The sequence below is a fragment of the Calypte anna genome, chromosome 1, assembly GCF_003957555.1.
Source record: "Calypte anna isolate BGI_N300 chromosome 1, bCalAnn1_v1.p, whole genome shotgun sequence".
NCBI classification, from domain to species: domain Eukaryota; kingdom Metazoa; phylum Chordata; class Aves; order Apodiformes; family Trochilidae; genus Calypte; species Calypte anna.
In genome coordinates, this window is record NC_044244.1 from 173,726,533 (window position 1) to 173,749,409 (window position 22,877).

Consider the following 22,877-nt stretch of genomic DNA (forward strand, 5'->3'; position numbering starts at 1 on the left):
ACTACAGACAAGATGGGTAACAGCCAGAGGTGCTAGAAAGGATTAGGGAGAACGGGCAAAAAGTCAGGCAAGTGCTGTGCCATGGGGCAGTTTGTGCAGCACATGGTGTAGATGCGCCTGGCAGAGCTTGGAAATACTTAGGAGTGTGCATACAGGGAGTGCATCCCAACCAGGAGCCCTTCTGCCAGAATGCCCATGGAATGGTCACAACACTGCACTGTTGGTATTTCATGTGAACACAGCTGGTTATTTTAGCCATATCCTTTTGACTGCTCTGTCATGCTGAGGGACAATGATTTTAGGAATACAAATCTTACTTTAAAGTGTTTTGTTAACATGATAATGTTTCAATTCTTTATCACAAATATATTGTATCAAGTAAAACTGATAGTTGTTAATGTATTGTTAACGTATTATTTAACTTTGCTTGCAGACAGATCTGATCAGTGCTAGACAAGTACCTGCCAAAAGCAATGCAGGCATTACTTAAATTCTCTGGAGGGAGACGTCACAGTAAATTCATTCTCAAGCTACCTTCAATACCTTTGTTGTGCTTATGCAATTAAAAGACATTTCCAGTATGTATGTAACCATCTATATATGAAATCTGATATGGACTTCTGCTTTATCTGCTTTGTCAGATTTTATAGAAAACTGAATATTCCAGAAAAACAAACACACAACCCCCCCAAAACCAGACAGTAATTTTTTTTCACTTTATGAATAGTAATATTTTAATGCAATTTTAAAATTAGTTTTTATCATTTTAAACTGATGGTTTGCATAATGATCTGATGAAACACCTAGCAGGTTAGCACATTACCCAGAAGCATCTGCTGAAACACTAGCAATAATCTACTATAGAGAAAACAGACTTAAATGTTCTGGGTATCATTCTTCAGAATAATTCCTGTATACCTCAAATGGGAACTATGAAAATACAGAGCATTACCATTGAATAATAGACTGTCAGGTAAGAAGGAACCTCAAGGATCATCTGGTCCAGCCTTTCTAGGTAGGAATACAGCTTAGATGAGATGGCTCAGCACTCTGTCAAGCTGAGTCTTAAGTGTTCTTTAAATGAGTGTTAGAAGTTTACTGTGTAAAATTTAATTTCAGGCACTGTGCTTATACTAAGCCAAGCTTCCCCAGCCCTGTATCCACCATACCTTTACCAAGTATTCTTTCTGTACCCTTGAACTGCTACCACCCCACACACCACCCAACCTTTCCCCACTGCCCTCAGAGAAACCATTTGCCACAACCACTGCTGCCTGGGACTCACACATCAAAACTCTTCCCATACCCTTGTGGCATCGCAGAGGAACGAGGAAAGCAACTCACAATGGTGTTAAACCTTTGGACCTTTGGCCTGCAGAGGCAGCCAGACACTAAACCCTATGGTCTCCCCAGCCTTGCCTCCCATCCTGGCCTCCCATCCCATCCCTGCCTCCCATCCCACCCTTGCCTCCCATCCCATCCCATCCCATCCCATCCCATCCCATCCCATCCCATCCCATCCCATCCCATCCCATCCTTGCCTCCCATCCCGTCCCAACCGTGCCTCCCATCCTGATCCTGCCACCCATCCTAACCCTACCTCCCATCCCATCGCAGACTCCCATCCTGGCCTTGCCTCCCATCCCAGTCTCCCATCCCATCCCTGCCTCCCATCCCGGCCTTGCCTCCCTTCCTATCGCATCCCCTTCCCTCCCCTCCCATCCCATCCCTGTCTCCCATGCCATCCCATCCCATCCCATCCCATCCCATCCCATCCCATCCCATCCCATCCTATCCCATCCCTGCCTCCCATCCTGGCCTCCCCTCCTCTCCCATCCTCTTCCCTCCTCTCCCATCCCTGTGTCCCGTCCCATCCCATCCCTGCCTCCCATCCCATCCCAGCCTCCCCTCCCCTCCCTTCCCCTCCCCTCCCCTCCCCTCCCCTCCCCTCCCCTCCCATCCCATCCCATCCCATCCCATCCCATCCCATCCCCTCCCATCCCATCCCATCCCCTCCCATCCCTGTCTCCCATCCCATCCCCTCAGTGACCAACGGCTGCCTCTTGCGCGAGCTCCTCCCGCCCGCGTCCCGCGCGGGGCGGTGCTTAGGACCCACCCTCCCGTCTCTATGGCGACGCCGGGTGTCGCTTCCCACCCTCGCCTGCAGCCGCCTCGTCGCCATGGCGACTGTACCCGCCCTTTCCGGCCGCGACTCGGAAGCGGCGGGGCGGAAGCGGTGGGGGGTGCCGCGGTGGGCAGCGTTGGGGGCGGATGAGCGGGCGGCGGGGGCCGCGGTGCGGGGGGCAGGGCCCCGCGGGAGGCCGGCAGGTAACGGCGCTGATCGTCACGGGCCTGACCCGCCCGGGCCGGGAAGGGGATGGGTAGTAGGGTCGCCGCGGCCCGCCGCGTCTTGCCGGGCCGGGCGGGGCGGATCGCAGGAGCTGGGGGTCTGGCCTGCGCTCTTCGGCCCGGCCGCAGCGCGGCCTTGCGGCTCGGCCCGGCTCGGCCCTTTCCGTCTGGCTGCTGCGGTCGGTGGCACCGTCCGGCTGCTCTCCGCCCTCTGTAGGTAGGCGGTAGGCCCGTGTCCGCAGAGCGGGCGGCAGCCCCGGCGGGCGCGGAGGTGCGGCTGGCTCGGCTGCCTGCCCGGCGCTGCTTGCTCGGCGGGGCGGCCGCAGCAGGGCCCCGGCGGATCGCGGCTCCGCGTCCTTCGCCGGGCTTACACCTGCGCCTGCCTCGCAGTCGGGCTGTGTGCTTCCTCGCTGTCCTGCTGCTAGGACCCGGCTTGAAGCGGGGCGGAGGCGGAGAGGCTGCTCGGAAAGCAGCCGGTCTGTGGGATGGCGCGGCTGGACGCTTCCCCAGGCCATCTCTGTGCAGGCTTCTTGTCGCCCTGCATCTCGCCATCCACCAGTAGCCAGCAGCTTTCAGCCTTGCTCGGGGCTCTAACTCCCTGTGGCTTAGGTGATGTTTTTCTGCTGCAGTTGTTTCCATGCTAAGTTGTAGGGAGATGTGAGGTAACTGGCATATATCACCCGAGATCTAGGAAGGCATTTGTCAAAGCTATGCCTTATGGAAACATAGCTGCAGCAGAAATGTTTCCATAAATTAAAATTATGTATGGTGGAATTTCTTGGGTGAACATTGATACGTGTTCACCAGGGTACAGTGATGCACTATAGTGCTGAAGTGGGAAAGAGAAGCTGACCTGAATTTTCAGATCATCATCATTAGAAATGAAATTAAAGACAATTTAAAGATTGGGGGGGTTGAGCTTGGGTTTTTTTTCATGCAGCTGTCTAGCTGAATTGAGAAACGACATGGCATAAGAACATAGTATCTGAAGGCAAGGACATCTAAGGTACGTGCTAATACAAATGTATATTCACTGCATAGTTGACAGCCTACTGTGAGTCAGTATTAAACTAACATCTCAAAATAGTGCTCGAAGGCACTGCTGGTGGGATTGTTGTCCATAGATTAATACCTTCATAAAAGCAAAACAAAAAACCTAATAAGGTATACTAAATGCTTTCACTGCTTGTCATTAAATAGTCTAGCCTTTTGTGCATCTGTGGATGTGGTGTTTGGGGTGTTTGAGTGGACTGCTGCAATAAGGAGTAGTTGGCTATATAATTCTAATCAAATACTTATTATTTAATATGGCTAATGTAAAAAGGTTGAGCAGAGTTGGAGTAGTGATGAGAACAGGAACCTCTGTGCTTACGCTGAATGGAACTTGTTTCTGGTATTGGGGGAAAAATACTATGGAAATTAAGTTCAAGTGCAATTAACCACTGAAGTGTTACATTTAAATAAAATGCTTATTTAGTTTCTCAGTGATTTTTTTTTCTCCTTGATTTTTTTTTTCAGTACTCCAAGTGTGACCATAAAATATGATTCTTTGCCTGCTGCTCCAAATTTCTTAAGTGCTTCTTTTGCCATTTGGTCACCTGCCTTCAACTACAATGGTAAGTTACAATTCAGGCAAAATATTTTCTTACCTTTTCACTCTGGCCTGCTAGCTATCTGGCTGATGATGAGAATGCCATTAATGCTTAAAATTAGATTTAGATTACGTAATAGGAGGAAATTCTGTACTATCAGGGTGGTAGTCACTGGTACAGGTTGCCCAGGAAAGTAGTGGAACCCCCATCCCTGGCAGTATTGAAGGGGAACTGGTTTTAAGTTGGAAGAGGTTAGTGTTAGGTTAGACTTTAAGAGATTCTTTACTGTGAAGGTGCTGAGACACTGGAACAGGTTCTCCTGAGAGGTTGTGGCTGCCTCCTCCCTGGCAGTGTTCAAGGCCAGGTTGGATGGGGTCTTGAGCAACCTGGTCTAGTGGGAGGTGTCCCTGCCCATGGCAGGAGGGTTAGATCTACATGATCTTTAAGGTCCTTTCCAACCCTGGCCATTCTGTGTCTCATTTTCTTAAAAATATTATTTTTCTTGTCATTCTGGAGCTCTGATATTTCTTTTCAGGCATGGCCTCCTTCATCACTTGTAAATACTTCTAAACACTTAGTCACTGTCCAGTGCAACATACAAATTGCATCAAGCTACTGTGGTGTGTTTTCAGTCATCACTGGTGTTACGCAGTTGAGTATGAAGTGTAAATCCTGCCTCCACATAGTATTCTTCTACTCACAAGTATTAATTTTGATGGTTGGATGTGGTGATCTTTGAGTCTTTTTCAACCATGGCAGTTTTGTGGTTCTATGAAATAACTAGCACTGCCATATATTGGATGTAGCTTATATGCCTTGTATTATGTTTGAACAAAGGTATTTGCTTTTCCAAACAGCTCATGGGGATGATTTAAACTGAGGAAACAGCACAAATAGATGTGTGGGAAGGAGTACCTATTACAAATGTTTCTATATTTTATTGAAAAGTGGAAAAGTCTCCAAAACACTTCTTTTTTTTTGAATAGTGTGGCCTAGTCTTTCTAATTTTCACCTCTAATTGATTTGGTTAATATTTGTTATTACTTTGATGAGGTGTCAATTCTATTCCTAGTTGTTTACTTCTCTCATTGTTCTAAGGCTTCATAATTTGTCAAAGCATTACATGCACACTTGGTAGTGGGATTAATTACTGATATGCAGTTACAGGAGGTTTCAGCTGCCAACTTTAGTATGTGCCAAAAACTGTCTGAGCCCACCTTCTAACTGTAAAATCATATCAGTAGTAAAAGAGTTTTTGTAATGGGTTTTTATGTATAAGGTTGTTTGAACTGTTAATGTACTTTCTAAAAAAACCTTCATTCTTGCAGCAACAAGCTTTAGAACTGGCTTTGGATCGTGCAGAGGTAAGTAGTAGCTATGTTATTTGTTTGCACATGATATATTTGTCTTGCAGCTAAAAAAACAAATTGTATTCTTGTATTTCTTCTGAAAAGCAGTGAAAGAGCATGTTATGTAAATATATATGTATATAAGAATAATGACCTGTACACATACTACTGGTTTTGTAAAAAACTATGTTTTTGTCTGTTATGTTTTTGTCTCCTACCCCTTGTACTGAAAACATCGTCAGGTGAAATAACCATAGATTATGCCATACTTCAGTTTTCCCCTTTAAAACTAATAAATCTGTGCTGTGACATAAGCAGAGCTATACAGAGGTGATCCAGAGGCAGCTGGCAGAAATAAATAGCAGAATCTTGTTTGTGTTTTTAAGAGTAGCCCAGTTAGGATGAAGAGGCAAGTGCCATCATATACATGTTCTTTCATGCTGATGCCTGAGATGGTGGTTACCTTGAACCCTATTACAGGAAATACATATCCCTGTGGGAGAAACTCTCTTCTTTGAAATTCTGAACTAGGCTGTTAATAAAATAATTCAGTCAAACAACAGAGATTTGGAAAAACCTTGTAGAATGGTATCTATATTTTTCTTTATTTAGAATTAAATTAATGTACATGAATTGTATATAATAGACACAGCTCCATAGAGAAAAGTGGTTTAAATGCAAGAGGCAAGGGAAAAGTTAGGCTTCCTGAAGCTGGTTATGTTAAGGAGTACATGATTTGCAAATATTGTCAAGCCAGTATGCATGAATTTGATTGTATCTTAACATGTTAACTCCAGTATTTTACTATGTTAACTCAGGTAGCATTATATACTACAGTAGTGTTAACTATTACATTAGTGTAATTTACTGCTATAAGTACAAAACATGGGTGTAGAATCAAGACTTCACTTGCAACTCATGCCATAGGTATGAAATGCTGTGTTTCACAGCTAAGCCGTGTCCTTGTTCATGGCTATCAAACACCAAAAGATGTTTAGTACACTTTTGAAACAATCATGTGCCATAGTCATCAACTACATCCTGTATCCATAGAACACTGTCTGGTAATGATCTGAAGCTGTGTGGTAGCTAGGATCAAATTGCTTTGTAAAATATGTTCTTTTTGGTTTACTTTTCTTTTCCAGTATATCATTGAAAGTGCCCGTCAGAGACCTCCCAAAAGAAAGTATTTATCCAGTGGAAGGTAGTAAGAGTTTCAGTATTTAGCTTTAAGCAGCATTTCTTTGATTTCATTTTGGTTACATTGTAAGCCTTTTTTTTAATTTCAGAAAATCTGTATTTCAAAAACTCTATGATTTATATATTGAAGAATGTGAAAAAGAGCCTGAGATAAAGGTAAGTGGAAGTTGCTGGGAAAATTTCATTGCTACTTGAACAGACAAGTTCAGGAAATACTTTTTTCAAAAAAGGAATTAAGTGAAATAATAAAAAAACCCCAGTCTTGTTACTGTTGTAGTTATCTAAGGCTAACATTACAGGGTAAATGATTATTATGACTTGTGTGGACTGAACTGTGTAATTCAATAGCATCATCTTAGTTCATTTTGAAATAAAAACAAGGTGGTGGAAAGGCCAATGGCTACTTGGTAACCCTAAATATGTTTCTTAAGGTAATCAGGTCCTGGCAGAGGATTGTGAAGATTGTGTTCTTGAGATGTTTTTCTATGTATGAAAAGAGAATTTCAAAAGAATGGTCTAGAATGTAGATGTGTGTCTAACAAATTTATTAAATAACAGTACTATCAAAACAGAGGGATATAATACGAACAGTAAGGCCAAGACTGGCTTGAGTGACCTGTTCATTTAATCCTGTGTCACAGCAGTCAGTTGTGGTCAAATTCAGGTGTTGGGGAAACAGTTCAGAAATATACAGGTTGTGAGCAATCCTGACTTACTTCAATTTAGGCCACATTGGGTTAATGGTTATTGAGGCCTAGTTAGAGGCTTTCTGAGAATGAGCTACTGGGAAAGAGATAACTTAATTGGCAACAGAGGAGGAAAATAATTATGTGGGAAGAAGGTCCCGTGAGAATGGTATGGTATGTGTGGTTGGAGTACAAGGCCACCTGCATGATAAGATGATGTAAACAAGGCTCCTCTATATAAAGTGAGTGCAAGTTGCTAATAAACAATTTTCCTGCAATCATATTGATGCGTACATGGAATCCTTAAGCCTCCGCAGATTGCTTTCCCACATTCAGGACCAGTGTCAATGCCATGTGCATTGTTGTCAGAATCACTGAATTCAGAAGTAATTGTTTAGCATGACTGTCATGGGAAAAAATGCAGAGAATTTTTCAGAATCTGTGCTTTGCTGATAATTCCAAGTTTTTCTCAGATAACTGATGAATTGCTAGAGTGTTCTATGAAACTTTTTCACAGTGTTAACAAAGAAGCTTGAAGGAGCTTAGCAACAATAAATCTTAGGTGTCGCAGGCACAAACTGCATTCTTAAATTGTGACTATCAATTGGAATGAGAACAAGTGTGAAATCTCTGTAGGAGAGTAACTCTCAAAGGTAAAAACCTTTGAGAAGAAAAATGGAAGTGAAATACTAGTTACTGAAGACTTGCAATTCTTTTTGGTGATTCTGATGTAGTTGGTTTTAGTTAGCACGTGATGCTGATTCAAATCACAAACGTGAGTAATGTGTTAAGCAAATTACAGACTTGAAAAGATTAAAGTGTCAGTTGTGAATAAGTAACGACATTGAGCAGCAGGAAGGAGATCAGGCTTGTTAGACTGGAATCTGGGAAAAAAGGATTTTGATGTGGTAGTTGTTGCTAAGCTAGAAGGCAAATTTACCCAACTATAATGAAATTACAGTAGTGGAGAGGGTTATAACATCACAGTGGATGAACTGGATTATTGTTGATCTGGATTTAGGTATAAATTTAAATTCTTATTAAAGAAGAGTTGGAAGCATATTATGATCAAAGAGTTTGCATTTAGAGGCCTTATTCACTGAACTAAGATGCAGATAATATAATGGATTGTAATTTCTGAAAATGAGAAGCTCAAGGATCAAGGTGCAAAGGTTAAAAGATAGTGCTATTGTGAAATGTCATCCATGAGCAGTCCTATGACTGCTTACTTGTCTCTTAGTGTGCACAACAGAACTGAAGAAGGAAATAGTGTTCTGACTAGAGTTTGGCCAATGACTTGTATGTAGCTTAGGGGTGTTTTAGTGTACAGAACCATCAAAGTTCCTATGCCACTATTTGTAATTAATTGTCTACTGAGAAGCAGTCTTTGGATTGACACTGAATACTTTTCTTCAGTCTGAACTTTCTCCCTTTATCTTCGCTCTCATAGTAGTGCATCTCTTCCATGTTCCTGATTTCTACCCTTCAGTTTACTTGTTCACTTATATCCTGGTTCTTAGTGTTCTTAGGGAAGACCAGATTTTTCCACAGTAATTCACAAAGGACTAATTGATTTTCCATCCTCTGTTAGTCAAGTCCATTCAGCTTCATTACTTCTCAATATCTCTTCTATTTGTGCAAATGTACACTTGGCAGATGAGAACTAGTTGAGGTGATTATCTAGAGTATTTTTTCATTTGGGCTCAAACCTGCAGTATTCCTATACCTAAAAGTTGAAAGAAATCAAAATAAAACCAGTCATTTTGGAAGAAGTTTTAAACACAGATGTGTAAACAGGCATGTGGCCTGTGTGCTGGAAGGTTTTATGCTAGGCAGGTAAATCTGAGGGGCTCTACTAAAAAAAAAAAATTAAAAAAAAATAAGGCTTGATTAGTCACGTGTTCTCAGTTTGTGTTTTCTAACAGCTGCACATGGTAGCACCAGTGTGCAAGATGGAAACATGTCAGAGTAGTGACAGTTTCATAACAATCTGAGTGAAAGTCACTTGAGTTCCCCATTGGATTAGTGCGAAATAGTAAAACAGATCTGCTGCTTTGCTATAAAAGTGCTTCTGAGAGCTACACTGTGGGGAATGAGTAATTAACAATATGATGAGCAAACCAAATCCAAATGGTGCCAGATAACAGTGAGGGTTTTTTTGTCCTGATTAATCTTTAATGGTGATGAATGATACTCAGTTCAGTGGTTCAGTGTATTTGGGGAATTGTGTGAGGCACCATCCTGAATGCATCTTTCTGTTCTTGAAGAAAATATAACTAACTTGTGTGTGTAAGGTGAGGTAACTGTTGACTGTAAGAATGGACTTTAAAAACCTCACCACAATATTTCTGAAAGTTGACCTGCAAAACCTTACCTTAGGGGTTACTTATGAAACAAATTATTTCTTGCCTCCATTAGAGACCCTACATGGTCCTTTGAGCTGCATTAATAGTCTGTTAGAACAGCAGCCTAAAGTTTGACACCACTGTATTTAGTTATTGATTTGCAGTCTTCTTGCAGGATCTGGTTTTGGTTCAAGTAGATCATATTTGTCTTTAGGCTTCAGTTTATTCCATTTATTTTGTAACCAAAATATGATGCTCCCTTAAGTTGTTTTACTGAGTTGTTTTTTATTATTCAGTCTATATATACAAAAGTCAACTTTGTTTTTCTCTGCTTCCTGAAAGAGCAATGCTTAGCATTGTTCATGAAGTTAATTTGCAAATATTTAATACTTCTGTTGAAGCTCAGAGAAAATTGCACCTTCCAAGTTTCACCTTGTATCCATTTGTAAAGTGGTGCTGCAGTAAAACATGTCCGAATTCAAGGGAAGAATCTGAGATGGTTGCTTTAGATTTCCATTTCACAGAGATGTAGTAAATAGCTACAAGAACTTTTTTTGTGAAGGTGATCTGTTTATGTTAATGGGTTTTGACCAACTTTTTAGTCATGAAGGTAAGTGGGGAAATTGATTTAAGGTCCTACAGTGAGGGACAAGAAAACCTGTCATAAGGATGCTCATAATTTGGCCTAACCTTGGTGCACTATTGGAAAACTAGGCATTTAAATTAACATATTGCTCATTGCCATGGAAGGAGGACTAACAAACTTAGCATAAAGTCACTACTTCAGTCTTGTTATGCAGGGGTTCTCAGTATTCTTTATTCAGTGGTAGTCATCAGAAGACACTTTGAGCAAAAGGAAGCACATGGGTGCTGCTTCCCAGCCCTCATGCAGTCACTGGTGTGTGTTCAGGAGAGAGGAGTGCTGCTCCTCTGTGGAAGAAGTCAGAGGGGGTTTGGAGTTGTAGCTGATGTAACATAGCAGTATAACTGGCCTGGTTGCTTGGTATTTGAACTGTTGCAATATACTGTGATGAATGTTTAAGAAATGTAATACAGTTCAGGACACTCCTTGGTCTTTAAAATCTTTCCAGACAAGATCTGAGCTAATGCTTAATCGCAGCTCTTAGCCAGAATCTAATAGCTCAAAGGAGAAGGCTGACATTTTCTTGCTTAGTGAAATGTGAATTCACTTGCTTGTTGAAATGTTTGTCCTTAAAATGCTAATTTACTTCAATAACTTGAGAGGCTTTGTATTTTAAAATGTTTTTAGAATATGTCTTTAAAAGTTCAAGTTGTATGAATGCATTGTCATAAGTGTTCTTAGACCTGTGTAATTGTCCTCTCCCCTTTACCAGTATTCACTGAATAAATTTAAATTAGAGTGTGATGTGATTAACTGAGTTACAATTGAATTACCATTGCATATTTTATTTATGAGGTGTTTAAACAGCAGAGACCTTCCATAAAAATAAATCTCATTACTATTTCTTACATGCAAAGTCAAATTTCAGGGAGTGTGGGGGGACTTTATTTACAAATTGCAGAAGTGGTTACTAAGTAGTATAAATTATTCAGTGCTTGTCTTTTAGATGGAATAACGCCCTTAATTTGAACAATCCTTTTGCTTCAGCTCACTAAAATAGTAAAGTTAAATTGAAGATGTTAGTAGTATTATTAGTAGAAACTTCTAGGAATAGTATTAATTCTGTCTGATAGAGGAATGGAATTTTTTTACTTTTTAAATTGCATTTTTATTTTCACATGTAACTTTAGTATAAACAAACTTCTTAACCTCTCTTACATAATCTGATGATCCATTTTTTAATCAATTCTTACAGCATTCTCATATTCCTTTGTGTCCTCAAATAGCATTGCATAACTAAATATGAAAGTATTAATCTGTCTAACAGTGAAAAAGAATTTTTCCAACAAAAGATAACAGTGTCTCAATTCTTAAGAGAAAAGATGACCAAGTAGATCAACGTGGACTTTACGCTCAACTGGCAATCGCTGTACTCCAGGCTACTTCATACTGTGTTTAAGTGAATGCCCAATCTCCTACTTAGCAACGTGTTTAGAAATTTAAGCAGTTGCACATGCAGTTTCTTCTTCTGAGGCAGATAAGGGGTTGATTAATGGGAGTTTTAATTGAAGAAGGTTTTGCATAACTGGCAGAGTCCTATAGGAGGATTTGGCTTTCCTGAGTAGTCTCTACTGATGTTGTGACCTGTTTCCCCCATTGTCCTGTTCTCCTCCAGTTCTTTTGCAATTAATTCTCAAGGATTTATGTGCTACTTTGTACCTTTCTTTGTGTTACTTTCCACAATTTCTAAATCGTAAGAGACAGTAGATTGTAGTCACCATCATACATGAAGCATCTGGAAGAGTTAACTTTAGATAGTGGTTCCAAAACAACACAGCAGGAGATGAAAAATATTTTTCTCCTTTTTTTTCCACATGCATGTTAAGATGATCTCTTGGATTAGAATGCTGTGGGATTTGAGGTGTGAGTTTTGGTATTTTTCTATTAGGAACAGTTCCCCTACCAGTAATTATTCTACTTCCTGTCTTCCCCATTACTCTGGAAGGATAATTTTGTTCAAGAAGAGGGAGCCCACTGCTACTTAGTTAGGTGTATGGAAAATCAGTAGTCGGGCAGACAGTGCTAGGGTTCACTTCCAGTGAATGGCTCCACCCAGACCTGTTATTCAGCTATGAAATCTACCCTCCAAATAGTTGTAAAAGTGTCTGAGGTTTAGAACTAATTAAGTTTTTCAGGGGGGTTAAAAATGTTTAAATTTGTAGGATACAAATTTGAAACATAGTAATTAATTTAAAAGATCTTTACATGTGGAAACATCAGTCTTACAGAAGCTGCAGAGAGTATTACTTTTATTAACTGTATCAGATTTCTGCAAATACAGGCAAGGCAATGTAATTAGGAAGCTTCTAAATGCTGTAATTCAGTATTTTAATCCTGGAAAGAAATATCTGCTTCTGAAAGTATTAAATATTTGTTGGTGTTACCAAACAGAATTGTAGCATAGGGTCATTATTGTTAACTGTTTTGTCTGTAGACTTACAATTTTTTATTTAAATGGATGTGTTGTTTTTTAAATAGAAGTAATTATAATAATACATAAGTAATACGCTCTACTAAATACAGTTCAGGTAAATGTAACTGGGCTTATTTAGCTACATACTTCAACAATAATCTAAATACTATTCATTTTCTAGCAACTGTTTTTATTGTTACTTAATACTTATAGTATTATGTTCATAAGCAATCTTTACTTTTAAAGCAGAAGCTGAGGCGAAATGTGAATTTACTTGAGAAGCTGGTGATGCAGGAGACGTTGTCATGTCTGGTAGTGAACCTCTATCCAGGAAATGAGGGTTATTCACTTATGCTCAGGGGAAAAAATGGCTCAGGTAATATTTTAAAAATATATATATTTTATTTTTTTTAACACCTAAAATGCTCTATAAATTGTTAGAATTGGTTGTTGCTTACACTTAACTCTTTTGCTACTAACATAATCCCTTGTGGGAAAAAAAAAAAGTTTATTTGAATTAAAGTTTGCATAAAGCTGAGCAGTAACTTTCTCTAATGAGGCAGTGTAAATTAGTAGCTAAGAGTTTTTTTGATAACCTTCTATTTTCTTATTTCCCCATAGCTTCCAGAGTTTCTCTCACTTCAGATTCCTTCTCTCAAGTTGTTTCTTTCACTGCTTCCTAAATGTAGGTCTGACTAAAGGCATCTGCATTATAGTCTGGTCACATCTCCATGCCACTGGTACTGTGACATGTAATAAAAGCATGCATTGTATCAGCTGGGAGCAAACAATTTAATACCATTAAGCTATAAAGGCATATTCCCTTTTGGCACAATAAGAGAAAAATCAAGCTCTGGGAATAGAAATGAATGTAAAAATCACACACTATTAAAAAAAAAAATTGCCAGTTTGGTTAGGTTTGGCAAGCTTGTTTTAGATTTCACATTGTTGAAGTTTGAACTTTAAAGTCAAAAGAAAAGCAGTATGTTTTGTTTAAATACAGATTCTGAGACCATTCGGCTACCTTATGAGGAAGGAGAGCTGCTTGAATACTTGGATGCAGAGGAGCTACCACCAATTTTGGTTGATCTTTTAGAAAAATCTCAGGTTTGAGAGTTTTGTTTTCAAAAAAGAGCTTATGTTTTGCACCCAGAGATAGGCATTTGTTTTTTCACATAAGTGATTCCAACCACAAGATATAAAAGATTTGTGTATTTGGAGCTGCAATATCTAATGCCCCAAATAAATATTTTATTGATATTTAAGGAAAAAAATAATAAATACTGGGGAGAAATGGACAGAAGAGAGATTGCCATGGTTAAGGTTGCCCAACAACTTCAACTCTGTACTCTAGCAAAATGCCTTGTGTTGTTATTATGAAGTATTTGACATGGGAACTTCTTAAAACTACGTTGTTAACATATGAAAAACCCATGTTTAAAGTTTGTATTTTAGGTGTGTGAAGGTATGTCAGAACACTGGTCTGACAATGTTAGTGATTAGTTTTTTTCATAATATCACAATATTGTATGACATGTAACAAACTTCTTATTGGAGGCAGGGGCTGAAGCAGTTTGTTAAATAATTGTTTGCAAGTTTTTGCTTTTTGTTTCAACTAGGTTAATATTTTTCATTGTGGATGTGTCATAGCAGAAATACGTGACTATAGGCAGTCTGGTAACATGAAATCTCCAACATACCAAAGCAAACACATCCTTTTGCGTCCTACAATGCAGGTAAGAATTGTTTTAAGTCAGTCCTTGGTGCTACAGTAGTACCAGATTTGTTAAAAACTAGTACTGCACGTGTATTTAATTGGAAGCTAATTATCATTGTCTTCTTCCTTAGACTTTAATTTGTGATGTGCATTCTATAACAAGTGACAACCACAAATGGACACAGGTGGGTTAGCAGTTTCATTAAAACTTCACAGTGGTGGAGTAAATACATAATAAAATAATTTAAAAATATATTTGTTTACTAAAATGTGATAAATAAACTGGTTTTGTTGTTTGATTAATTCAAACTGTCAGTGATGAGCTTAGTACATGCTCTGGAGAGCTGCCAAATCAACTGTTGTTAGAGAACAGTAGGATTTGCTACAAGTTTTGTAGACACAGACCTTAATTTTTGGTAATACACATTAACAGTACTGGAGTTACTCTAATTTTACCTTGCTTCATGCATCTTAAACATACAGCCTGAGAACAGCAGTTGGAGTCCAATGACACAATTGCTTCTCTAGGATAATTTTGTTGTTTATGGTGTTATAGCTAATAAAATTCTAAGTAACTGGAGTTGTAGAGTTACAGTTGGTTAAATGCTGACTAGTGTGGTGTACTCAGTGTGCTCGGGTTTATTTCAAGCATGCTCAAATCCACTTCAAATTGTTACCTGAAGTTCCAGGTAGATGGCACTGATCTCCAGTCCATCAATATAAATCACTGATAGACAGTAGACTTCATTGCCACTAGTAGCGTGTTTAAAACAAAGAAAACACAAACACACAGCACCCCCCTTCTTTTCAGAAGGTTTTGTTTCCCTGTATGAAACCCCACCCAAAGCTCTCTAACTCATACTGATTTTTAGTGATACTTAACTGTTGAATATTTTCTTTCACTGATATTCATACACATCTCTTTCAGTTTTCTTTAATCTCATGTGCACATATGCATAGATATATATCAACTTTATTAGTGTAAAAGTCTCCTTTTTACATTTATTAATAGCTGTGTATATTACAGGAGGACAAACTCTTACTTGAGAGCCAACTTATTTTGGCTACAGCAGAGCCTTTGTGTCTTGATCCCTCAATAGCAGTGACCTGTACTACAAACAGACTCCTGTACAACAAGCAGAAGATGAATACTCGCCCCATGAAACGGTATTTCTCAGTGTAAATGCACTGAATAGAAAACATTTAAATTGTTTTGCCATACAGAGAGTGGGAAACTTCATTTTTATGGTTTCACAAGCTTATCTTGTCACTTCCTCATAGGTGTTTCAAAAGGTACTCGAGGTCATCTCTGAACAGACAGCAGGAAGTAGCTCACTATCCCACTCCACCTCAGCTCAGACTACTTGACTACTTACAGAAAAGAAAGGAGAGGAAAGGAGCCCAGCAATATGACCTTAAAATTTCTAAAGCTGGAAATGTAAGTGTTCTGAGACATAGATGGGTGTACTTCTAACTGTGAAAAATATTTAATCATCAGTACTTCTTTTTCATCTTCCAGTGCGTAGATATGTGGAAACAGAACCCTTGCTACTTGACTGCACCTTCTGAAGTGGATGTAAGTCCAGTTGTTACTATCAGCAATTGCTAGCAATTGTATTGAACATTGCATTGTATGAAGGAGTAGAGCATCCAGTATCAAATAATGACCTTTAAGAAGTGAGGAGTAACTTTAACATTTCTAATTGTTTTTCTGTACTGTGAGATATAAACAGAAGCTAAACTACATTGGAATATATTGCAGTTGTAACATGATAATTTGCATGAGATAAACAGTGCAAACAGACCTTTAGTATTGTTCATCTCTGGGTTCAATGAGCACATCTATTTGAAGTTGTCTGAAAATAAAATAAAAAAAATTTAAAAATTAGACAAAGGAAATTATTTAAAAATTAGTCACTTCTCAGCTTGGTAGGAGTTCCTCTTTTTTACAGGTTATGATACTATGGGACACTATTTTCAGTAATGTAATCTTTTTATTCAAGAATTTTAGTTGGAAATTCTGATCACTCTCTGTAGATTCTTCTCCCAGGGACATTCAGGTTACCTGTTTCTGGCACTGCCAAAACCCATGCTACTAGCATACAGAAGGAACTCAGTAGACTAGAAAAGATTTTAGCTTTGGACATTATAGGGCTGAAGAGAGTGTGTATTACATATGAAATGATGCTGTAAGTTTGTACAAACCTTTCCCTTTGCACTTCAAAGGTGTTGTACCTGACCTAATAAGAGTCTTTAGGAGTTACTGGTATTGTGAAATTTCTTATACATTTCACATAACGGCCTTAAGCAGTATTTCACAAGTTTATGCTTAAAAAATAAAACGTGGTGTAACATAAGAAATGTAAAGTTTTGAAGATTCTTCAGTTCACTTTTTCTGAATGTATAACACAAAAGGGGGACACTACAAAATATCACGCTATCCTTGTATGTTTCTTGCACTCACTTTTGAAGACTAACACTGTTAGTCACTCTTAAAAACAAGGAACTGGTAGGTTGACTTTTAACACTGGCCCAATATGATTATTGTTCTTTCTTTTCTGATATCTTCAATTTTTTAAGGTGGAAAAATATGCCAAAGTGGAAAAGTCCATCAAGCCCGATGACTCACAGCCAACTGTCTGGCCAGCACATGTGAGTAGTTTAGACCTTTGTCCAAACTTCTCTGTTTTAAGATAAAATACCTCTTATTTGAATAAAATAAAATGTGGGGCTTGTGTTCCATCCACAATTTAATCCTCCATGTGCTATATAGACAAAAGATTGCAATACATACTTATAATTTCATAGTGTAGCATGCTGTGTAGTCAGTCTTGTAATTTCCTCAGGTTTTGCAGCAATACCAGGAAAAACAGCTTCAGTCTCCCAAGTAACTTACAGTGTTTCTTTACAGGGAAGAAAGCACAGTAATTTACAGAGTGCAGTACTCTGCTCCACAGGTTGCTTTCTTTACTCAGACACTCAAAAACTGATGGAGCAGAGCTTTTATTAAAATCAGTATGTTAAATTTAGAAAGGGAATAAGTAGTATTAAATTCTTACAAAAATTCTTTCTTCAGTGTTCACGTGGAATCTTAAGGTTTTTTGACACATATTACATGCTTTGGTAAGAGGTAGTCATTTAATCTGACTGGCCATAAATCAGCTCATAGTATCTTGCCTCCAAAATTACAAAGAATTCATCTTTACTAGCAGTATCTATCATATGATTGTTTCAAATTACCAAAAAGTAATAGCTTTCCATAGAACCTTATCTTCATTTCCAGTGTTTTACTGAAAACACTTTTTGCATTGTCATAATTTACATAAAGCTGTCTATGTTTACCCAATGTGCCTTTCCCAAAACAACAGAATCATTTTGGTTGGGAAAGACCTTTAAGATCACAGAGTCCAACCAATAAGTACAAGTACAGGAACTCTGTTCCTGAGCACCACATCTATATATCTTTTAAACACATCCAGGGATGGTGATTCAGCTACCTCCCTGGGCAGCCTAGTGCACTGTGTTTGATTTCAGTGAAGAAGGCTTCTTCTAATCTCTGATCTAAAACTCTCCTGGTCCAACTTGAGACTGTTTCTCGTCCTGTTGCTGCTTGTGAGAAGAGACAGACCCCTACTTGCTACAATCTCTTTTCAGGTAGCTGTAGAGAGTGATAAGGTCTCCCTTCAGATTCCTTTTCTCCAGACCCAATAACCCCAGTTCTCTCAGAGGTTCCTCATCAGGCCTTTTTCTCCAGACCTTTCTGCAGCTTGGTTGCTCTTCTCTGGGCACAGTCCAGCACATTTATGTCTTCTTCTAGTCAGGGGCCCAGAACTGAACACAGTACCCAAGGTGCAGCTTCACCAATTCCAATACAGGGGCATGATCACTTCCCTTCTGCTGATCACACTATTCCTGATACAAGCCAGGAGGCTGTTGGCTGCCTTCCCAGCTGGGCACATTGCTGGCTCATATTCAGCCAGCTGCTGACCAACAATATGATTGTTGAGGGTTTGTTTTCTCTCATTTCTTTAGATAACTTTTTCTCAAATCACTTTGAGATAAGAATCCGTTGCATTTTAGAAACTTTATAGTGTTTCTTACTGTGATGGGTAGAAGTGGCATATTTTACTAGCTGTTTGTGTTATTACTTGTTTGACTTATTTGGTTATTTTCTTCTGTGTTTAGGATATAAAAGATGATTATGTGTTTGAATGTGAAGTTGGTAATCAGCATCAAAAAACAAAACTGACCATTTTTCAGTCTCTTGGCAATCCCTTGTACTATGGTAAAATCCAGACACTCAAAGGTGATGAGGAAAATGACAACCTATTAACTCCCTCACAGTAAGTCACATGTTCTTTTAAACTGTGCTGTGATCTGATAGATGAAGGAAGGCAAACATTACTTATTTTCAGACATAAGAATACTCTGGAATGAGAAATTTGGTTTAAGAGGTTTTATTTCATAGAATCATATTATGCCAGATTGGAATGGACATCAAGGATCATCTAGACCAAGCTTTCTAGGTAAAAATACAGTTTAAGTTAGGTGACCCAATACCCTGTCAGGCTGAGTCTTGTATAGTCAAACTGTCCAATGTATGGCAGTCATCCAGTTTCTTTGGGACATTATTCCAGGATGTAATTGTTTTCATGGTGAAAAACTTTCTTCTGGAGTCCAATCAGAATCTCCCAGAAACAAGAAGTAACTTGTACCCATTGCCCCTTGTCTTTTCCATGTGACTCCTTGTAAATTGGGGGTCTCTGTCTTCTTGGTAGCAACCCTTTATGTACTGTTACATAGGTAATAAGTTCTCTCCTAAGCCTTCTCTTCCCAAAGCTGAACAAACCCAGTTCTCTCTGCCTCTCCCCATATGGCAGGTCCTTTAGTCTTCTGTTTGAAAAATTCACCTAAAATGTCTTTAATAAAAAAAGCCCAAACAAACTGTTTTCAAGCAACCATCATCTCTTCAGTGTACTTTTATGTTAAATATGTATGTTCTTTTACATTTTATATATTCTCTAAAAAAAAAAAGCCTCAAATGAACTCAAATTGTAGAGATACTGAGATTTTGTTACCTCAGCAATAATAAAAACATCCCAGGGTTATCAACACTTCTTTCATCACCATTCCCAAACATAGCCCCATATTAGCTATGCTAGTCAAAACCAGCGCTTAGTATTGATCTTCCTGGAAGCAGTGCTACCTTAAAATTGTGAAATAATGCTGGGAATTAAAAGGATTTGTAGGTGTTAGAGGCCTGGGTTTGTGGTTTTTGTGGTAGTCCATTATTTTTAAAGCATCACAAGTTGAATTTCATAAAAATCTGAATGCCTACTCATTTGAAAACTGTGTCATATGATGTAAAAGGTGCAGAAGACATTTTTGTCTGCTGTAAAATAAAGTAGTTTTAAAAGAGCAGCATTGATATTTGTTCAAAGTTTTGTGATTATAAAAATATGTTCATCTTGTCCAATTGATGGCTGAAAATGTATTATGTGTTTTACATTGCAGGTTCCTTATTGGCTCAAAGACTGATGCTGAAAGGTAAATTAATATAGTATTTAGAACCATTTAGCTTGATGTAAAATTATGAACTTTAGCAATTAGAAATGCTAATGTTGTGGCTATGGAAACAGATGCAGAACAGGTGAGGAATTAATCCCCACAGCAAGAAATAGGAGGTAGTGTTCAGTTTTTATACTTAATAAACAAAAAGGAAAATAGGAAAGCAAATATGTGAATGCAGCTTGTCACACTACCTAAATTTCAAGCATACTGCTACAACTATTTGCACAATTATTCTTGATCATACATGTAATAACAAAAGTCTGAGACTACTTAGAAGGATTTAATCTTTGACATTTTTTACAGTAAATTAGCAATCATGGAACTTGTTCATTTGAACTTTTAAGTGTAATTTAGGACTTTTATGGTATACAATTTATTTTTGTGTGTCATTCATCACTTTATTCAGCTTTCTTTAGAGGAGCAAGTGAAAAAGCATTTCCCAATATATATATTAGTTGTAAAATGATTGAATATAGTTCTGAGATAGCTCAGGAAGCAAAAAACATTTTTCTTCAAATGTTTGCTAGTGTGTATCACACTGGATATCTGAGTTTCTTTGTGCATATGAGAACAGAATCTTGAAAAAGCAATCTCTGTCAGAGCCAGTTACGTTGTTTTATGTGATGTACATGCCATAGGTCTTACACAGTCTCCTCTCCCCCACTTACATGTTTGGCAGGGAAATAAGTCCTTGATTTGGTCAAAAATCAATAATAATGTTCTGTGGCTTAATAGATAATCTTGATCTAAAAACTCTTTGCTTATCTTCTCACCTGCTGACGGTGCTGATTGAGACTTTTGTTGTTTGTGATGTAAACTGAATTGGGGGTTGGCTGGAAAGTAAACCAATACTACAGGGGCCTAATTTTAACTGGGATTGCTTTCCTGATTGTGATTGCCTCCAGATTGTACAAATCCTTCTATTAGAATAAGCAACTGAGTTTTAGAGACTAGAAGCAGCAGCAGCATTGGAGGAGGAAGGATGGCAGGACAACCTTTTTGAGTCTGCTTTAGTCATGTAGCAGAGTATTGGATCAGTGCTATGCCAAAATGTAGTTCATTGCACTTAGGTATAAGCTAATGGAAATATACCAGAAGCTTTTCATTGAGGTTCAGCCTATAATGACTATAAAGACTTTGGAAAGACTATAAAGCATTCAGGCTATAAAGCAGCAACAGGTCTCCAGCTTGATTTTCAGATCATTTTTTCTATGTTGTTCATGTTTATAAAACATCATTCTCTCAACTTAGTTTTCTCAAATTAGGAGAGAGATATTTGATTTGGTAGAACAGTATTTTAAACTTGTTTGCCTGTTGCTATTGATTCTTAAATTCATGGGTATGTTATTGCTGATTAGTTCCGTAGACTTAAGACCTTGCTATCCTGATACTCAAAGTGATCACTTTTGATATGATACCTGGTTCCTGGATGTACATTCACACAATGGACCTCCGAAGTTTATCTCTTGCTCTCAGAGTCCTCCTCTGGCATAGACACACAAATTAAAGGAAAACTGCCTGCTTCACAGGGTGAGTGCAGGCAGAGGACACAGCTTTATAGTTTGTAGCCATGTGAAGGGAATGGAACTCCTATTATTGACATCCCAAAAAGCTGCAGTTTCTTTTTGGAAGGAGACTGTTCCATCTAGTTTTGCATATTTCTCCAAGAGTGTTTCTTAGACTTGTTTCTTAAACAACTATGTTTTGCATTAGAAAAAATAATCCTGATTAAAACAAAATACATTGAAGAAAAGAGACCAGGAACGTGAAGTAGAAAGTTATATAGAGATACAGCTGTCTTATATATGTGCATCTCTGTTTTATATAGATATATATACTTAAATAATATACACATAGGTATAAAATAAGCAATATAGGGCTATAGAATATATACAATTTTGTGTTTACATATACATATCTACTCTAGAAGTTCAGAGTTCCTGATCATTTTATGCTCTCATTGTTTGTTACAGAGTGGTGAACCAGTATCAGGAGTTAGTACAAAATGAAGCTAAATGTCCTGTGAAAATGTTTCATACTTCAGGTGGATCAGTCAATCTTAGTCATCTTTCTCCAGGGAAGGAAATGGAAGTGAGTTACCCAGCTATACTGTTTTGGTTTTTTTATTTGCAGTTGATTATTGAATTATTAGCATAATTTTTGCTACCTACATTTAAAAGCAAAATAACCTAAAAATTTCGTTCTGAATGACTTCCTAAATGTTTTCTTTTTTTTGGTTTGGTTTGGGTTTTTTGTTACAAAACATACTAGGAAAGCTAGAAGAGAGCACTTCTGTTTTCACTGTTTAAAAGTTGTGACTTTTAGCTATTTTTTTTTCTTAAGTCACGTATAGTAGAGTTAGCTCCAAGGTTCTGTTGAAGCATATTCCCCTGTTCAGATGAATCCTTTACAGTATAGTGAAATGCTTTGCATTTTGTTTTACAGGTCAGTAAATGCAGGAGCAGATATAGTGTCTGAGCATTTTTTCTTACCTTTTTTCTTTAGTCTGAAGATAAAAAGTTTAAAAAAAAAAAAAATGAAAAAACCACCACATCAAAACCTTGCATATGTTTGTATGCACACATCCAGCAGAAATTCCTGCTTTCCCAAATTCTCATGGCTGTTGTGCTTTACTTGCTGCTTCTTGCTTTTTGATCAGATTCAGGCTCCAAATAGTAAATGAATTTGGTATCCATTAGATTATTTTCTTTGCATCTTTCCCCTAAATATACATACTTCTAAACTGCAGCAACATTGCTCTCAAAGAGGTATTTTGTGGTGGCAGTCAGAACAAGAGCATGCAGAGGCCAGAAGTTGCAGAAAGGAGTATGAGTGTTTGTGTATGTGTATGTACACATAGAGACAAATACAGGCACCTCTGTGTGTGTATATATATGTATTAAAATCACAGAATAACTTAGAGTGGAAAGATGCTTCTGGAATTCATTTTGTCCAGCTGTCCAAGCACACACCCCCCCAAAAAAGCTAGAGCAAAGTTAGGTTATTCAGTGA

At 38.4% G+C, this 22,877-nt stretch overlaps 1 protein-coding gene across 16 annotated transcripts in view; it reads left to right on the forward strand.

Annotated features, from left to right (window-relative positions):
- Positions 1-2,277: 2,277 nt before the first annotated feature.
- SUPT20H (SPT20 homolog, SAGA complex component) overlaps positions 2,278-22,877 on the forward strand; it is a 34,450-nt gene continuing 13,850 nt past the window's right edge. For 9 of the 16 annotated variants that reach the window (XM_030445451.1, XM_030445456.1, XM_030445522.1 and 6 more), the window contains exons 1-17: positions 2,278-2,328; positions 3,290-3,355; positions 3,868-3,965; positions 5,270-5,305; positions 6,436-6,494; positions 6,580-6,646; positions 12,824-12,953; positions 13,581-13,684; positions 14,197-14,313; positions 14,426-14,479; positions 15,322-15,461; positions 15,576-15,732; positions 15,814-15,870; positions 16,875-16,946; positions 18,480-18,637; positions 19,809-19,841; positions 21,839-21,956. In XM_030445451.1, coding sequence (XP_030301311.1) covers positions 3,963-3,965; positions 5,270-5,305; positions 6,436-6,494; positions 6,580-6,646; positions 12,824-12,953; positions 13,581-13,684; positions 14,197-14,313; positions 14,426-14,479; positions 15,322-15,461; positions 15,576-15,732; positions 15,814-15,870; positions 16,875-16,946; positions 18,480-18,637; positions 19,809-19,841; positions 21,839-21,956 — 1,305 coding nt within the window. In that variant the 5' untranslated portion in view covers positions 2,278-2,328; positions 3,290-3,355; positions 3,868-3,962. Of the gene's footprint in view, positions 2,329-3,289; positions 3,356-3,867; positions 3,966-5,269; positions 5,306-6,435; positions 6,495-6,579; positions 6,647-12,823; positions 12,954-13,198; positions 13,263-13,580; positions 13,685-14,196; positions 14,314-14,425; positions 14,480-15,321; positions 15,462-15,575; positions 15,733-15,813; positions 15,871-16,874; positions 16,947-18,479; positions 18,638-19,808; positions 19,842-21,838; positions 21,957-22,877 lie in introns of those variants that run through there. The other 7 variants (XM_030445494.1, XM_030445509.1, XM_030445515.1 and 4 more) reach the window with 2 other exon arrangements.